This window comes from Adiantum capillus-veneris, chromosome 27, assembly GCF_014529385.1.
Source record: "Adiantum capillus-veneris isolate H3 chromosome 27, ASM1452938v2, whole genome shotgun sequence".
Lineage (NCBI taxonomy): Eukaryota > Viridiplantae > Streptophyta > Polypodiopsida > Polypodiales > Pteridaceae > Adiantum > Adiantum capillus-veneris.
The window spans coordinates 45092634-45111775 of NC_140957.1; the positions used below are offsets into that span (position 1 = coordinate 45092634).

At 47.5% G+C, this 19142-nt stretch overlaps 1 protein-coding gene across 1 annotated transcript in view; it reads right to left on the minus strand.

Annotated features, from left to right (window-relative positions):
• The window catches only part of LOC147421879 (BTB/POZ domain and ankyrin repeat-containing protein NPR1-like), a 54792-nt gene that overhangs the window by 15134 nt on the left and 20516 nt on the right, over positions 1–19142 (minus strand). Inside the window, exon 2 of the mRNA XM_086503433.1 lies at positions 84–825. Coding sequence (XP_086359559.1) covers positions 84–825 — 742 coding nt within the window. The remainder of the gene's footprint in view (positions 1–83; positions 826–19142) is intronic.

A 19142-nucleotide genomic window follows, 5' to 3' on the forward strand; every position in this document is an offset into this window, starting at 1 on the left:
TACTAAGCCCACACGTTCACAATAAGCATGAAGAAGCAAAGACAGTATTGAAAGGCTGCTATGAAAAAGAAACAAAAGCTTACTTCTGTTTTCGAGGTATATCAGCCTCATAAAAAGTTCGTTTGCATTACTTGTTGGAGGGAAAATTTCAGCTGCATCCTCAAACAAACCCTTTGTTTCAGCTTGATGTAAGATTTGCACACTAAGGCGGTCGATCTGAGCACTCAGTGACTTATTACTGTAGTAGTTCTTTTTTCTCATGATTCTTGAGCTTATCTGAAAGGCAGTTCTTCCATCTGGAGTTGTCTCAAGAGGATTTGCCCCTCCTGAGAGTAAAGTGACCAAAATTGAAGGGTCGCAACGCATTGAAGCCACATGTAAGGGTGTGAAACCACGATCATTTTTGAGGTTCACATCTGCAAGCCTAAGCTCCACTACATCCTTCACGGCGTGCGGATCACAATATGAAACGGCATAGTGTAGAGCATGAGCCTGATCCAAACTCACACATCCTTCTTTCAATAAGAGGCGTACTAGCTCCACATCATCTGAATCCAAAGCTTTCCTGATTCTCTTGCACTCTCTCTCATGAGTGGGATTCAGATCCTCAGGTTGCAGGAGCCCCATGCTGCGACGAAGAGCAAGCACCTCAACCGCCAAGTCCTCAGGTAGCTGTTTCTCAATATCAACTTTCCCAATCTCGGAGGCTGCGACTAAATGAACAGATCTAGAAAGCAAAGAATCTGTTCCATGTAACTTGGCAGCTTTCAGAACAAGCAGTACCTCATCTGCACCTGCCTTTTCAAGTACATGGTGGAGGCGGCTCTGCATAAATGAATATCAAACTCAAGCTTTGCTAGATTTGTGTCATGAATGAATGCCACTATAACTAAAAGCACTTCAGAATTTAACAAGGCTAAATACAAACAATTGACATGCCTTTTTTTCCTTCTTCAACATTACAAGAGAAGGGTCAGCCATTCTACAAAGTACATATATGCTTCCACTAATGATAAAAAAACTTCATGAAGAGAAAAATAAAAGGAGAGAAATCAAGGGAGCTTTCTGCTTAAGTAGCTTCCTACTCCAACAGTTGCAAATCCTATCTTGTGAAATATGAAGATACGTGATCCTGTTTGGAATGTACATGCTTCAATTGTTCCGTTGAACTAAAATAAGATTGTACAGAGCTGATGTTGTGGGGGGTGCATGGTTGAAGGTGAAGCAACAACATTGCTAATTATTCGTTACAAAATCTATGCACATGCAACCATACTGAGCTACTAACATTGATGACAAGTAATGGTTCTTGGATAGAAAACTATATTCATTCTTACCTAGCATACCGTTTGTTTAATGTATGTAACCCTATTTGACCCATAGTTACCCGGAACGCGGAACGGGGCAGAACGGGAGGCATAAAAACACCCAAATAATGCAACTTTAAGCTCTATGTGATTGAATAATAGTAGTGTCAGAGTCCTTTGACTCTAATACTCACAAAAAACTTGATTTGAAGACCATTCAGACTTGAGAGCTTGAGGGGGGAGGGACGCGGAGAGAGAGAGAGAGAGAGAGAGAGAGAGAGAGAGAGAGAGAGAGAGCTGAAAAGTTGAGAGAGAGGGAGACTCGAGAAAGCTTGAGAGAGAGGGGGAGAGGGAGAGAGCCTTGTCGACTCTAGAGTCTAGAGTAACGAGGCTAGAGCTTGAGAGTCAAGACTCGAGACTCGAGAGGGTAGAGCTTGAGCTTTGACCCTTGAAAGCTTGTGTGCACTGTGAAGGTAAGGGTGGGGGGAAGGGCATTTAATAAGAGGAAGCCTCACAAGATAAGGCTCATAAATCTGAAAATCTGCCATTCCCAGCCGTTCCGGGCTAGCCGTTCCAGTACCAAATCCCTGTCCGGAACGTCTGGCCGTTCCGAGCCATGAAAACCCTCTAGAACGCCGTTCCGGCATTCCCAACCCACAGGGGGGCATTCCCTGGTAAATCTGATTTGACCACATTACGTATTGATAAAAACTAGATGAATCTAGAAACCGATTACTTTTGACAAAAGTGATTGTGTTTTCCTACATGTTGCAAGGCATTCAAAAAAGATTGGAGAAGTACCCAAGTATTGTGGACCTTTCACAATAGTCAAGAAGGTAGACCAGGTTGCCTACAAATCAAGCATATGAACATACTATCAAGCTCCAATAGCTATCCTAGAACCCAATCACCAATTAATTTGAAGGCCATGCTTAATCTATGCCGTCTGCTTTTAAAACTCTTGCTCCACGGGAGCAACCACTAAAAAGAGCACATCATGTGACATGCTTAGAGCCATCCCCAACCCACATCGAGTTGGATCTCATCGGTAAATCAAATCATCCCCGGAGGTGCTTCATTTAGAAAAGTTATCTCAAAAATACCATCATCCATTGAGTCGAGTAGAGTGGTGCATTGAGGTATCGTATCAATATACATTCCATTCCGCAATTTTAAGCAAATACCACATCAGTAACATTGTTGGGGGCCCTTAAAAGAGTTGGCTTGGGACCCCATCAGTGCGTCTCTCTCTCTCTCTCTCTCTCTCTCTCTCTCTCTCTCTCTCTCTCTCTCTCCAAGCACTTAAGGCGGATTCACAAGCACTCAAAGAAGAGGTCTCAGCCCTCAAGCGAGAGCTTGCTGATAGAGCAAGCAATGGACTAGAGGAAGGTGAATTCCAACCCTCGGTGATAGATGAAATCAAGATCATCAAGGAACAGGTACAGATGATCAAAGAGGAAGAGAAACAGAATGGGGCAAAGACGTTTTCGTGGGTGGATGTAATCCAAAAGACACAGAAGAAGGCAGATGAGGCAGAGAAATGGATAGAAGTTGCTAAGAAAGGGAAAGGGAAAGAAACCACGTCTATCCCCACTCCTACAATCATCAACGTGACTTTAGAAGAAGAGCAGCGAAGGAAGATTAGAGCTTTGCACATACGAATAACCGGTCTAAAAGACCGAGATGATGTGGAAGGGGAAGTCAAAGAACTTCTCCGCATGATGGGTAGTGAGGCTACTCATACAAAGGCGTGGAGGGTAGGAAAGAAAGACACAAGGAAATGGGGAGACTTCAAAAGAAAGAGCTCTAATCATGTGCTTCCCATCCATGGAGGCAAAGGACTTCTTGAAGAAACGTCCTACACTAAAGAAAACGGGCATATTCCTTGGAGATGACCTCACACTCACACAGCTTGCTCATATGAAAAAAGTTATGCCCCAGATAATGACAGCTCGAGAGAAGGTGAAAAGTGGCCTTCTACAGGGATGGACGAGTGGTTATTTTGGAGAAGCGCCCCGCATGACGGCTCGAGACCTGTGGGACCACACTCAGAGTGGCTACATGGAATTGTAATGGATCTTTGCGCCTTGATGTAGGGGCCTTTGAGGATAGTTTCACAGGGAGAGACATCATTTTCTACTCTGAGACGCATCAAGCCCCAGGGCAGTCCATGCCCCATGTAAGCGGATACAGATGGGAGACAACTTGTAGACAGGAGACTCGATCAGAGCGCAGAGGACGAGGTTCCGGAGGAGTGACAGTCTTATTCAGGGAGGAGCTACAGTCTCTGATACATATAGCTCGGAGGGATGAGCGTGCTAGGTGCATGTGGGTGAGACTGAAGGCAAAGACAGGCAGATATCTCTACATCGCTATTTGCTATTTTCCTCCTAGTACGTCAGTATATGCATCACCTAGAGGATAATCCCCCTTCTCCATTTTAGATGATGATATATGGGAGTTTTCCAGAGACGGCGACATTATTATCTTGGGGGATTTCAATGCTAGGACTGCCCATCACCAGACAGTATTCTATGATACCTCAGAGGAGTTGATGTGGGAGCTTGATATTACAGAAATGGGCCTGTCTAGATTATCACAAGATGAGGAGCACACTGAGTATGGCAGATACTTGATTGATATGGGGATTGCACATGGATTGGCCATTTTGAATGGCCTACAGAGATTCCCTGCAACTGGTGGTTTTACATGCTTTCCACATCGGCATGGCGCTAGTACAGTGGATTATGTTATGGCTCCACCGTTCAGGATTTCGTGGTGGGAACTAGGCCGGTTGGGGTAGCAGTCGATCATGCTATCTTGTCTTTCACTCTATCATTCCAGTTTAACACAGCTCCATTGGGAGAGGCCTCCACATATACTCGGTATACCTCACGAGGGAGACGGATCACATGTACACTAATGAGATATACAGGCAGCTATGCACTCAGGAGCCAAGACGACCACTAGATGAGCTCACCTAGATTCTGACAGAGACGCTACATGATGCAGCATCAAAGCCATATCCCCACAGCCAGCCTACACGCAGACGATCTGGCAACATGCCTCAGAACAGTTGGTATGGTGAGGAGTGTAGAGAGACGAGGATCAGGTTACAGAGAGAGATGCTCATGGGTACTACTACACATAGACAGACACGTATTATCTTCCGCCGCCTAGTGCGACGAAAGAAGAGGGCTTACCTATCTCAATTAGAGTGTGATCTGTATCAGCTGTTTATGAGTCAGGACTCTAGTGAGGCATGGAGACTTTTCAATGAGCACTCTCCACCGCCAGCCATCACTTCCATAGAGACATGAGGGGAATATGCTACATCTCTCTATACAACATCGGGGCAACCACCTTTGCCTGACCCTCCAAAGACATGCCAAGAAGCATGTACTTTCTTTACTGCTAAGAGGGTAAGGAAAGCCATTGACAAGATGAAGACAGGAAGAGCACAGGATCATGATGGTCTGGTAGCAGAGCACTTTATCCATGCCAGAGATATGTTTGCAGAGCCTCTTGCTATAATGTTTAATAGAGCCATGTATGAGGGTTTCCCTGAGACTTGGGAGTATGTCCACTATTGCTATAATGTTTAATAGAGCCATGTATGAGGGTTTCCCTGAGACTTGGAGGATGTCCACTATTGTGCCTATCTTCAAGTCGGGAGATCCTATGCTTCCTGGGAATTACCGAACCATCATGGTTGGTCACACTCTGGCTAGGCTATATGCATCAATTCTTGAGCATGAGTTAAGTGGATGGGCAGAGAGAGAGGGCATACGGGCAACAGGACAGGCAGGGTTCAGGAGAGGTTTCTCCACTCTTGACCAGATTTTGACACACAAAGCCATTATTGAGGAGGGTAGACACCATGGCAGGAGGATATATTGTAGCTTTGTGGATTTCCGCAAAGCCTTTGATACAGTGCCACGAGCCAGACTCATACGCAGATTGCAAGACAACTAGGGGTGCCCACAGAGCTGATTTGGGGGATCTTAGCTTTATACAGGACAGTGGTAGGACAGGTACGCACTACTCAAAACATGTCAACATGGTTCACTCCACCATTGGGGTGAAGCAGGGTTGTGCCCTATCTCAGACTCTCTTTGGGATATATGTAGATGAATTTTCAGATTATGTACATACAGAGGGTAATAGAGGTGCTAAGCTTGCAAGGACATGGATTCCGTTGCTATTATATGCTGATGATATTCTGCTGATCTCCGATTCTCCAGAAGGGATGCAGCGTTATTTGGATGCACTGCATGTATTTGCACGGGATAGTGGATTGTCTGTGAACCTTGGTAAGACCAAGGTAATGGTGTTTTAACACCACGGCGCAGTGGGTAAGGAGGTCCGCCCCCACTTTTACATATGGTCGAGAGACTGTGGAGTATGCAGATACATACACTTATCTTGGGCGGTTTTCAGTGGTCCAATATTTTTCCTGAGGCGTGCAGCAGATACGCGATTGACCAGAGCCTATGCAGCATTGGGGAGACTTGAGAGGATATGTTCACAGGTTCAGTTCCAAGAACCTCGGACAAAGCTTTGGCTCTTTGACACTTTGGTCACTTCGGCCATGTTGTACGGAGTGGAGATAAGGGGCCCCTCAGTTGATCATCATAGCAGAGCTGGCAGTACTGATGGATGGAGATGTATGGAGAAGCCCTTAGTGTCTATGATTTCTCAGATGATTAGGGCCAAGGCCTCAGTACCACATGACATTGTTAGAGCGGAGCTCGCTGCTCCTCCATTGGTAGTGGAGGCACTCACTCGATCAGTTTCATTTATGCATAGCACTTGGGCTCTCCCTAGAGACAGATATGCTCGACTAGCACTAGAGTCTTCGCGACAGCTGGCATTGCAAGGAGATAGATCATGTTGGTATGCAGAGATGTCATCTTGGTTTCAGTTACATGGCTTTAGTATGGACCAGCTACCCCCATTTCATTAATCTCTGGATGCACCCTCCATCCCCCTCACAAAAGCAGAGATTGCCAGGCTCATCGGACAGGACTTGATTCAGTTGGATACGAAGAGGACATGGATACAACCTACACATGAGCTAGGTACGAAGATGACTTTCTATAGAGAGCATCTCCTCCAACTCACGGAGGATGGTTTTGTGATTAGACCAGGATACATGGATACTCATCTATCCCACGGGATACGATGTGCTATTGGTCAGATACGCACATCCTCACATCAGCTAGAGATCGAGACAAGCAGATTTAGAGGAGTACCCGTTGAGTCCAGGATTTGTCAGGTGTGCCAAATAGAGCCAGAGATAGAGCTACATTACATATGTCACTGCCCACTATACTATGAGATACGAGGCCGCTTTCACTGTCTATTCAGAGAGGTTTTTGGGCCACTTTCTAGAGTCATGAGATACTAGGATCAGAGATGCCTTGGATTATACTTACTGGAGATTCGCAAACACAGAGAGGACCTCTTGAAGAGGCGCACAATGAGAGAGATCCAGCGACAGCGGAAGATTACAGATTTCTTTCAGTCACAAACAGAGGAGTTCATGCAGCCCCCACAGCATAACAACACCAGAGGCATACTGCTTGATCGGGCGATAGAGTTGGGGCGGTCCCGTCGCCCATGGATGAGAGGGCCCTCTCGATATCGACGCAGATTGCGACAAAGGATCCATACCATACTGGCACGGCATAGGCGCCGTCCCGGATATTGATGTATATGTATATGATGCCTCGACTGTCAGAGAGCTCCATTGTATCAGCTCACCCTTTGTATTCCCCCTTGTATCAGCTTTCATCCCAGCCCTACCCACTATTTTCTTTTCAATTCTTTGTACTTTTTGTACCCAAACATGGTTTTAGATTCACCACATGTAACCTTTTGGTCTCATAGGTCATTTTTGCCTTTTGAAGACGTTAATATTTCATTTCGTTTCTCTCTCTCTCTCTCTCTCTCTCTCTCTCTCTCTCTCTCTCTCTCTCTCTCTCTCTCTCTCTCTCTCTCTCTCTCTCTCTCTTCATGTGCGTGTTACACATCTCAACGACACTGGAAAAGTAGAAGAAGAAGTGCAAGAGCTCTTGAAGCGCATGGGTTTTTCTGAACCCACGCATACAGGTGCTTCGAGAGTTGGCAAGAAGGGAAGTGATGAGAAAGCAAGGCCCAAGGAAAGAGCACTCCAATACAAGCGGGTACTCCAAACTCTGCACCTTCTCCAGGAAGCATGCCAGAGAATGAGCCCTTAGCACATATTTAAAGGCCCTTGGCCTATGAAAAGCAGTTTACATGAAAAGCCTTCAAACTCAAAAGCTTCTGGTCCAAAAGCAATGCCAAAAAAAGCTGCCAGCGTAAATCACAGAAATCCGTACAACTGCCACGTCAGCAGTCAACGCAAAACGCGGAGATCCGTACATTCTGCCACGTCATCAGCCAACGAAAAATCCACAGTGTCTGTACAGCTGCAACATCATCAGCTCATGCGCAAGCCTTTGTGTATAGGTCCTGCTTTATTTTAATCCTTTGTCACTTGGGGCCCCATCGGACGGGGTCCCCATAAGTTGGTAGGACTTCTTCTTCTGTTACTTGTTCTTCTTAGGGTTTAGGCCCCACGGCCGGCATCTGCAAGTTGGCTCCATTCTTCAAGGCTTTGACACGTTAGCAGTTTGTGACATCTCCCCTTCTTGAAAGAGAGTAATCGTCCGCGATTACAACATATCTGCAAAACAACTCAAGTTAGCTCGACAAAAAATTCCAAGGGACATTCCGAGGGACAATCAGTTTTCTCTTTTTGTTAAGGAGTTAGCTTCTCCTTTCGCTCTTTTGATCAAGGAGTTGGCTTCTCCTTTCGTCCAGATCGAAACTTTTGATATTCCGGCCAATAAAATTAGCCATCACACCCAAACCGCACTGATCTTCCACGGGTGTCTTGATGCACTAAATTTACATACCCAGGCAATCTCATCCAATTAGGAATATTCAATAGTTGGCACATCACAATGCAACACAAATGCTCACATATGCATGTTACAAGACATAGAAACATAAAGTCATCGATGAACACTCCTCCTACATAACCTAACAAGGTCCGGGCCAGGAGATATTCAACGACTCCCTCATCACTCCTCCCGCATAACCTAAAAAGGTCCAGGCCGGGAGATATAGAGGCCTTTTACAACCAAACGCCCCCCAAACCGCAGCCTGCGTCTTTTGGAGGTGCTGAGAGTAACCACTGCTCAGACTTCTTATTACTCCTCTCGCATAACCATTCAGGTCCGGCCCGGGGAGTCACAACAACAATTATTTTACAAGCATACAACCAAACGCTCCCCAGGCATCGGCCTGGGTCGTTCGGAGGTTCTCTAGCATACAACGAAACGTTCCCCAGGCATCGGCATGCGTCGTTCCAAGGTTCAAACAATACCAAAACAATATTTCTCACTTCTCCACACAAGAGTAAAATCACCAATAAATGAAACCAGTATTAAAGCTAGAGTCAAACATTTCAAATCGGCACCAAAACAGGTTCAAAACAGATACCATCCATTTCAGACTAATTCCAACAAGATCACCAAACAAGTTCTCAAACAGATTTCAAACTTAAAAAGCAGTCTCGACATCAGTCGAGCTCGAAAAGTAGACTGACTTTCCATCCTGAAACCTGCACCAAAAATTAGGGCTAGGTTCATTCATAAGGTCGTAGCGGAGAACAACATGGTCCATCGGCTCTTGGACAGACAGAGTTTTCTTTGGCGGCGATGGTAGTCCCAAGATAGCAATCGCATTGGAACTCCAAGGTCATCTGCTCATGAAGAGACATCTACTGAGAGATGTCAAGAAATTTCAAGTTATAATCTGCTAGGGTTTCCATGGCAAGCATTTCAAGATACCCCACTCTACCAAAAGTTGCACTCTGAAGGAAGATGTCAGAAACCATATAACTTCAGACAAAAAAATTCTTGAAAGCTTGCCAAGTCCTTAGAGCGTGCGGCTTGGTAGCTATAGAGATCAACATCTGCATGGCACTGCTTTTGAGAAAAACAGTGACTTGAAACAAATTTTGGATCCTTCTCTTGCAAGTGATCTTTTTGGCTTATGCCCTGTAAGACATGAGCGGTGAAGACAGGAGCGCGCCCGATGCGCGATGTATGAAGGGTGGGAGTGGCTAATAAGTCCGGGGTCGGGACCCAAAGATACTTCAAATAAAATTCCATTAGTCTTTGGTTTGCTTTGTCTGTTCTTTGGTAGGACCGGTATGCTTTCAAAAAAGCACACGACTGATGCTCTAATACCACTGTCACAAGACGGGCACCACATGCCAATAGAAAAGAACAGACTGAACAGACTTTTAGCACTTCAATAACAACTGATGTCACCAGCGTGTGACTACTATCTATCCTTTTTGTTGATTTCTTTCTTATTATCTATTTACTTGCACTCTTTGGAAACACCCCTCGGGAAATCTAACTGCCCTGCATTGCATAGCTAGTGTGGAACTGTTCAGAGGGAGTCCAGGCCTGAGGGCAAGAGAGCACTAAGGTTGGACAAGGACTATGGTTAGCCAAGTGGGGTCATTGACTAGCCAAAGTGGAATCCTTTGCTACAGAGGCTACATTTCAGTTCTGGATGTGGCCGCAGTGTACAAAGAGGGTCGGATGACCTAGAAAGATACAATGGCAGCATCTCCTAAAATTTAGGGAACTGCTATTTTGGGACCTGAAAATGTGTTGACGTCATTACCTCCGGAATGACAAGGGGAACATTTTCTTACTCTGCCGTGAAGTCAACTGGGCAACCGGTTGGGATATTTTTAGACGGCAACCCCGAAACGGGAAAATGCTTATAAATGTGCCAAGTGGCACCTTCTGGTGCACTTGCCTCATGCAACAAGAAGTGGCGCTGAATTTGAAGAGAAAAGAGCCTCATTTTCAGATTTTGTCACAGGTTAAGAGCTATGGAGTGCTTGCTTTCCCTCTTATGCACAGTGCGGTGCCAGGAGTGATGCCCTGCACGCTACGCACTGCCCTCTCTCTCCCCTTTGGCAGTATGTATTGCCCCTCTAGTGGGCTCTTCATTTGACCAATGTACAGTTGTGTGGGTTCATGCGCGATTGCCGAGGCAAGAGCCTCTTGCACACGTACTGGATTAGCTAGCGGCTAATCCCCCCGCAGATACAGGTGAATTCGGAGAGGTTTCACGCCAGAAATCTCGTCCGATTCGAAGGGCAAGTAGCCCTACAGGTGCGGGAGCTCGAGGACTTGCTACGGATGCGACTGGCACGCGAAATGGAGCCCGAAACAGTGAATTACAGCCTGCTGTGTATTTTTGCAGGTTTAGGGTTTTGGCCCTAAACGGACCCTAATACCCCCACGAGGTTCGGGGACGCAAGGGGACCGCTGTACAGGTGATCTGGCGCATTTTCAGGGCTGAAAACAGAGAATTCAGCGTGCTGCAGATTCTCGCCAGGTTTTGCGAAGTGCCCGTATGCGTCGGGAAAGTCGGCCAATGCGTGGGAATACTGACCGTGAAGGGTTCTAGTACAGTTATGCTGCCGAAATCGGGCTGGAACAGTGGAAATTCAGCCAAGTTTGTGCGGGGCAGCTTGTAGGGATCCACAGCGTTTATTCCCTCTTTTGAACAATAAAGAAATACCGAAAGGGGCGCCTAAGTTAGGGGCCAATCTGGTGTCGGTCTTCTCATACAGGTGCATTCTCGCATCTGTATCCCATTCCCCTCTCTTGTGTCACTAAAGCGCAGGTAAAATAGACGACTAATAATGGGTGAAAGCTAAATCAAGGTTTGAAGTAAAGTCTACCGCCCTTTTTGGATTGAATAGGCCGGTTTCAACTGAACTGAGAGAGAGAGAGAGAGAGAGAGAGAGAGAGAGAGAGAGAGAGAGAGAGAGAGAGAGATGACACGCGACATGGAGTGGTGGAATTCCACCCTAGAGAGTATTGACCCCAAACCCTGGCACCCCTTCGGGTATTTCTTTATATTGCATCAACACAGTACAAGTCGGTACTCCAGACTCTGCACCTTCTCCATGAAGCATGCCAGAGAATGAGCTCTTAGCACATATTTAAAGGCCCTTGGCCTATGAAAAGCAGTTTACATGAAAAGCCTTCAAACTCAAAAGCTTTTGGTCCAAAAGCAATGCCAAAAAAAACTGCCAGCGTAAATCACGAAAATCCGTGCAACTGCCACATCAGCAGTCAGCGCAAAACGTAGAGATCCGTACAGTCTGCCACGTCATCAGCCAACGAAAAATCCGCAGTGTCCGTACAACTGCCACGTCATCAGCTCATGCGCAAGTCTTTGTGTGTAGGTCCTGCTTTATTTTAATCCTTTATGTCACTTGGGGCCCCATCGCACAGGGTCCCCATAATTGGTAGGACTTCTTCTTCTGTTACTTGTTCTTCTTAGGGTTTAGGCCCCTCGGCCAGCATCTGCAAGTTGGCTCCATTCTTCAGGGCTTTGACACGTCAGCAGTTTGTGACAGTTGGGCACCCACCTTGGGCACTTATATATATGGGGCCAGGGGGGTACACATTTCATTATCGCTGAAAAATGTACGAGTCCTCTTGCTCTGGTAGTCATGGGGAACTGATCGCCCCCTCTTCCACACATAGCTCTCTCTCTCTCTCTCTCTCTCTCTCTCTCTCTCTCTCTCATGGTATCAGCAACTTCAGCTATTCATGGTCCGGGTGCACCTTCTACATCAGGTTCATTTCCCAAGCGTCAAAACAGCCAGCGCTGGCCTCTCCAGGCGTTTTCATCACGGAAAACCCCCTCCCTCCACCTGCGTTTTCAGCATGCCCTTGCGTTTTCAAGCTGGAGCACCAATGTTTTTACGTTAAATGGAGGAGCGTTGGGCTTCCCACCCTATTGGTCTTGCCTTTACATGACCAGCTTGGCATCCGGTGCCTTGCCGGCCCCTAAACCTCTCCATATACCACTGTTTACAGCCAGGTTCACATGCTGTTTTCTCTATTTACAGCTCATTAGGGCCAATGACTTTGATTCACCACCCTCCCCAGACCCTTTGCACCGCTCCGGACCATGCCGGCAGCGTACGTACTACGAGCACGCTGAAAATTGCTGCACAACAGCGTTTTCATCACCTCGCATTTGTGTTTATGTGTGGACAGCAGACACTTGGTTCGTGTTTCATGGAGAGGACATTGCTACCTCCTGCCATGACACCATCCGATGGTGGTCCATGCAGTCTCTCAGTGACTGCTGCAGTACACGGTAGTTTCGATATCGGCTTGATCATCTACGGGCGGACAATCCTTGAGAGATCCATTCATTCCAGCCATCATTCTCGGCGGTTGCACATTCCAAAGGGGGTGGTGACTTGTGGTTTGCTATGGTTACACCTATGCACTCATCAAAGGAGTTCACACGAGATATGGCCATGCTCATGGCATATGGGATTCCGACTTTCCCAGACAAGACACCACCATCTTGGATGGACAGACACTTTGGGCAACTGCTAACCTTAATTGTTGGTTTCTTTCCAATGATTTTTGTTTAATTTTTGAGACCCTCTTTTTGAAGTTGCAAATGGTCGGACATTGTATGGCCAATGTGAACGGTAGTTTCACCTGCAGACGGGAAGTTGGTCAGCACTGGAACTCGTAAAGTAAAAGGATGTCTAGGCTCAGTTCAAGATCATGTAGGTCCCCCCGTCCCACTTAGCAAGTTGGTGGATACTAGGAAGTGAACTCAATAAAGGCATAAAGTCAAGGTGGAATCACCAACAGAAAGTATCCGGCCGACAGTTGGGCCACATTGCACTTTTGGATGCGGTCCCAATGAGAGGGAGCCCAACGGATGTTAGGTGCAGCGGAATGAATGTTGTATTTTCTCAAGATTAGTGATCTTTATTTTTCAAGGTTCCTTTTAGTTCTTAGGGAAAAAGAGAGCTTTCCGTCCGGTAGAGTGCTGTGGTCACGCACAAAGTGAGTGGATGTTGTGCGTGCAAGTGAATGAGACTGAGAGAAGGAGAGAGAAGAGATACGACACCGAGAGGTTGTAAACCCTCCTCCGAAGGCCCCACTCTCGTCGGCGAGAGTGGTCTATTCTTTGATTGCACGAAGGTGTACAATGCGTATGCAATGGATTGATGCAATGGGACTATGCCGAGGATGACGACGGTGGTGACGACGACGACGATGACGATGACGACGATGATGAAGACGATGGCTGAAATCTGAGATCTTCTAATCGCTGAATTTCGGGACTGTTTCGGTGGCTGAAAATGACTGTTTTGGCTGCGTTTTCTTGGCTGAAAAATGAGGTTTCTTAGGGCTGAAAACTGATGGTCTTTACGGGCTGAATCTGCTACACTTTAGGTGAACGATGCCGGTCTTAATTTGCTGCTGAAATCCAAAAACGCCATGGGGCTGAAATTGGTCCTTCGGTCGCCGGGGTTCTACAAATGCAAAAACGCTAGGCTGATCTGCTGTGTCGTGATGACGCCGGGGCTGATCTGCTGTGCACAAATCGCCAAGGCTGATCTGATGCAAAAACGCTAGGTCTTCTTTGGAGAAAACGCCAGAGTAGTCGCGGGGGTTGGTCTTGCTGAGAAGTTGTCTGTTGAGCAAGGTGCTCCTGTTGCCTCTTCTGCCAGAAAGTGTGAACTTTGGTTTGCTTATATAATAACTTAGCAAAATTGCCCTACCTACTTTTGTAGGAAAGCCACTTAAAAATAATAAGTGAAAATCCCAATAAATAGGAAATTAGGCTAAATGCACTGGAAAATTCCCCTAACTGATGCTAATGGATTCTGATGGGAATTCCGATGATCATGCTGTGTGCAACCGGAGGATATGCATCTATGCTAAGTGACTGGGCATGCACGGTCTACGAATAGACTCACAAAAGTGCCAGATCACTACTAATCTAGACTTGACTTGATTGACGGGAACCCTGCTATGGTGTAGCTTGTCCACGGACACATAGGGTTGGGATGTGTCACGTGACAACGGAAGCATCTCCTACATTTTATTAATCTGCTGCAAAGTCAACTGATGCACTAGTTGAGAGATTTTTAAGCAGGAAGCCCAATGCGGGGAAATTGCATGTATGAGTGCCAAGTGGCACTTTTTGGTCAATTTACCAAGTCTGGGAGAAGAGAACTCGTAACTGACTTTTTGGAGCAGTTTTGGAGGCTCATAACTGTGATTTTCAGCCATTTCTCTCCATTTTTGAGCTTCCCATGACTTCACCTAGGACCAAGCAGCTCATTTTCAGCATTGGAAGGCATCAGACGCGTGTTTAAGGCTGTTTTGCTGCATTTTCAGCGATACGCAGGTTTTGGCAGCCATGGAAATCTTCCCCTTTTTGCATCTATTTGTTCACAGATGCATTACAGGTCAAGGGCAGAAGAGGGGGCGCTCGATTTATGCTGGGGGGATCCTCTTCATTGAGAACCTGTCACAAGTTAAGAGCTATGGAGTGCTTGCAGCCTTGCTTTCCTCTCTATGTACAATGTGGTGCTAGGAGTGATGACCTGCACACTACACACTGCTCTCTCTCTCCCCTACGTGCAGTTATCTGATGCCCTACAAGAGGGCTCTTCATTTGATTGATGTACAGCTGTGTGGTTTCATGCTTTTGTGTTGAGGCAAGAGCCTCCTTGAGCAGGAACAAGGGTAGCTAACTGTTACTCCAAAGCAGGCACCGGTGAGGGTCATAACCTCACCATACAGGTGCGTTTTCAGCGCTGTGTATGCGCTGTAAATTGACTGTTTTTCAGCCATACGGACGCCAGTACCATTGGGAATAGTGCCCCACTGGCAGAGGACAGTTAGGGGACTGTTTGGGGCTGAAAACAGGGCAAAAACCAGTAAATACAACGTGCTGAATTTACTGTTTTTGGGCAGGAATCAGAGGGTTTATGCCAGTGGAAGTGAGTTTCAACAGAGGAATTGGTTTCGCGCAAGTTTTGGGGCTGTTATGCTGCCGAAATTTGGCCAAATCAAGTCGTATCTAGTTGGATATAGACAAAGGATTCCGAGGACTCTACTTTGTAAATTTACCCTCTCAAAGTATAACGAAATACCGAAAGGGACGCCAATTTTGGGACCTACAGGTTGTCGGCGTCTGCTCGGGACATTCTAGCTTCCGAGCCGTGCGTGTATTCAAGTGTTAATTCCCGTCGCAGGTTCTCTTTGCAAAGTGCTCTGTGTGTGTGTCTAAAGTAAAGAATTTCGGGTGAAAGCCAACGCCTACCGCCCTACGGGCCGGTTTCACACTTACCACTTGACCTCGACACGTCAGATCACTCACTTACAAAGGAGCATCTACATGGACTTAGGGAGAGGATCTTGGATCTCTTCTTGGACAGGCCCATTGCTTGGATATACAGACTAGAGTGGGACTTGACTGCTTTGGACTCTCTTGGGAAGTTTACCCACAAGATGGGGGAGATCATGCATCATCACGCGACTACATTCAGAGTCACCCGGAGCTTGACTTGGATGGTAGTGCAGTTGCTCTTCTACACTCCTGATCATTTGGATTGCTACCTTTAGAGTTGCTTACACTCACCCTCGGTAACCTTACAGCAGACTTATCCCCCGACCTGGGCAATAGGCCACTTCCAGCTCATCTACATTGAGAGCCACACCGAGTTGCGGTTTGGTGGCTTTGGCATGGATTATGTTTTGCTTGACACCGAAGGATTGGAGGCAGGAGATACAGGCAAGACGGCGCACACAGATTGGTCTGGCCTTTCCTCTTCTCAAAGGACCTTCACAACACAGACTTCTCAGTCTAGCTTCCCTACTTCTATAGGATGATCATGGTGCAGACAGCTTGGGCTGACCACACCTCTTCTCAGACGCCCTTCACAACGCAGAATGTTGAGTCTTGCTTTCACCTTATCTTGGATTACCCTACCTACTGACAGGACACCATCCGGTGGTGGTTTGTGCGGTCTCCCAGTTGACTGCTGCAATGTAACAAACTTGGACACTCCAAGTCAAGATTCTCCCATGACACGACAGGAATTCACTTCAAAACAGTTAACAGTTTACAATTGATTCGACACGGCCCGGCGGAGTTCTGTGCCTACAGATATTGGCCCCAAAGACTGGCGCCCCTTTTGGTATTTCTTTTTGTATTAATCTGTTGCACAAAGTACACTGAGTGGTTGGGTCTCACTCTCAGACTCTGCGTCCAGATGCTCTCAAAAGTGAGGCCCTACCCACTTATTTATTGTTACAAGGGATGCCCAAAGGCAAAGCCCCAAAATCAAAAGCTTAAAAGCTTTTAAATATAAAGCAACAAGCCCAAAAGCTGCCATAAAAAGCTGTCAGCGCGTTTTGCGGAATCTGTCCGTACAGTCAGCGTAAAATGCAGAAGTCCGTACGCCCTGCCATGTCAGCAATTCAGTGTGATTTTCAGGTATCCGTTCAGCAGGGCAGCATGCTATAATTAACTTCTATGTGTCCCCGGGGTCCCCTCGTCACTGGCCATAAGTTGGGACAACTTCTAGGGTTGCCACGTCGCCAGTTTGTGACATACCCCCTCTTAAAAGCATTGTAATCGCCCTCGATTACACCTGCAAAACAGACAGAAGCCATAAACTGTCTTAGCAGACACTGTCTGTTAGTACCGACGCACTAGGAACAACACATCTAGCACATGTACCAATCGACAGTCACATCACAGGACATCACATGACAAATCACATTCAAAATTCATTCGGATCTCAGACCATGATTAATTGGCAACGTATTTAGCAATCGCATCTAGATCCACTCGGGACCTCATAGATGCCCGATTAACTAATCCATATTACAATCACGTGTATCGAGATCTTTCATACCGAAATGCTACAGTCATTTCATCTATCAGTTCCTACACTCAAACAAGTCAAGAACAAATTAATATCATATTATCGGGAATTCCAGTTCATAAAGTCATACAGCAGAATACTGTCAACCCACAGTATCCCTGAAACTCAAAGAGACATCGGTGACTTTAATATCAAAAATCAAAGAGACATCGGTGGCAATTTGTTGACAAAGGAGTGGAGCGACTCCCCTCTTGTGCATACCCACTGCATCAGATTCCACCCAAGCTGAGTTCGGGTTCCATTTAGAATAGACTATGCTAATCCAAATGCTTCAAGGTAAAGATTCACAATCATTGATGGTTTTTTGAAGATGGTCGCTCGCTGCTGCTGCCGCACGCTCCCCCGTGCACCTGTCCCCCCCCCCCCCCACAAACTCGCCATCGCTCGCTCTCTCTCTCTCCCCCCCCCCCCCTTCCCCCCTAGCGCTGCCAGCTCCCTCTGCTGCGTGCGCGCTGCCCCCTGCCTACCCCTTACGCTGCCTGCCAGCCTCGCCAACTGCACCCCCGCCCACAGCCCTCGTTGCCCGCCCAGTCTCCTGCCCGCCTTACGCTGCCCTCACCCTTTGCCACTTCCAGCTCGCCCCTCGCTGTCCCCCATCCCTATTTTCACCCTCTGAAACCCCCCCCCCCCCCCCCCCCCCCCGCTTCGCTCGTTCTCTGCCATTCTCTACCAAAAGTTTTTGCCTTCGATTGGCTTTGGCAGTGCTGATTTCTTGACAATGCTAGTCGGGGCTTCTTGCAGGAAATTTCTTATCCGCTTCCTCTCCGCCATCTTGCGAAGGCCTGTCCACGGAGAAGACCCCAACGTACTCCTCAGGCCCAGCAGCAATAGGCAAAGCCACCCTCCGAGCCTAGGACTCAAGCGGAGGAGGGCTGGCAGCAGGTTCGTGGCCGACGTCGGCAGGGGCCACCACGCCAACCTGGCACTCAGAGTGGTCCTCAGGCTCCTGCCCAGCAACAGTGGGTTCCCACGGGGAATTGTTTCGACCCTCTACAACAGGACGAGGTCCGTGCTCCAGCCTCACCTTCGACAGTCCCCCCCTCCCGCCCCCCCCCCCCCCAAGTTCCCCCCCTCTTCCGCCTCGCCCCCTCCTCCTCCTCCCACTACCTCTACATCTCGCCCTCCCACCTTTGCCGTTCTCTCTCGCCCTCCCTCTTCCCCTTCTCCCCGTGCTCCCTCACCTCCTCCCACTCCAGTCCCGCAACCGTCCCAAGGGACAGGGCCTTCTTCAGCTGCTAGGAGATCTCTTGGCAGCACCTTTGCCACGAGTCGCTTAGCGAGAGAGGGACCGCCTTTCTTGCGACCCCCTCTTATGGTGCAGACATCTCCCTTTGCAGCAATTCCTCAAGGTCTGACGAGCTTCGACATTCGCCGCCATTGGGATTTCTTCTCCTACGACTTTACACGCTTTCTAGGTGACCCCTCACCAGACCTTGAGGCTGCTTGCTTCAGAGTTCACGTACTTTTTCCTTATTGCTAGGGGACTCAGTGGTTGGCTTCTCTTTTCCTCTATGCGGAGGGACGAGGCTGAGTGGACTATAGACTCAGTTTTGGAGTGGCTTCAGACTAGAGTTTTCTCACCACATGGGAGACCTAGGGGTTACAGACTTGCTTCAGACTCTTTGGCCATTGGCCAAGTTTGTTGTGACACCTCCAGACGCAGCAAGATGTAGACACATTGTGGTTCACTTTTTTGCTGACACGCAGAGCCCGCCATGCTATATACACATACATGAGGACTCTTGGACAGAGGAGGTAGCTTTACACACGGCTCGGTCTACTTGGGCCTAGGCTAGGCAGTCTCTGCAATCACGCCTATCTCGAGGACGTTCGGATGTGGATTACTCCCCATCCAAGCCTGCCTCGAAGATAGCACGATTAGCTGTTGCGGCAGCATCAGTTCTCTCTCGCTCCCCATGAGGATCATCTCATGGAATGAACAGGGACTAGGTGGGCCCCAATTTCAGCGTCGG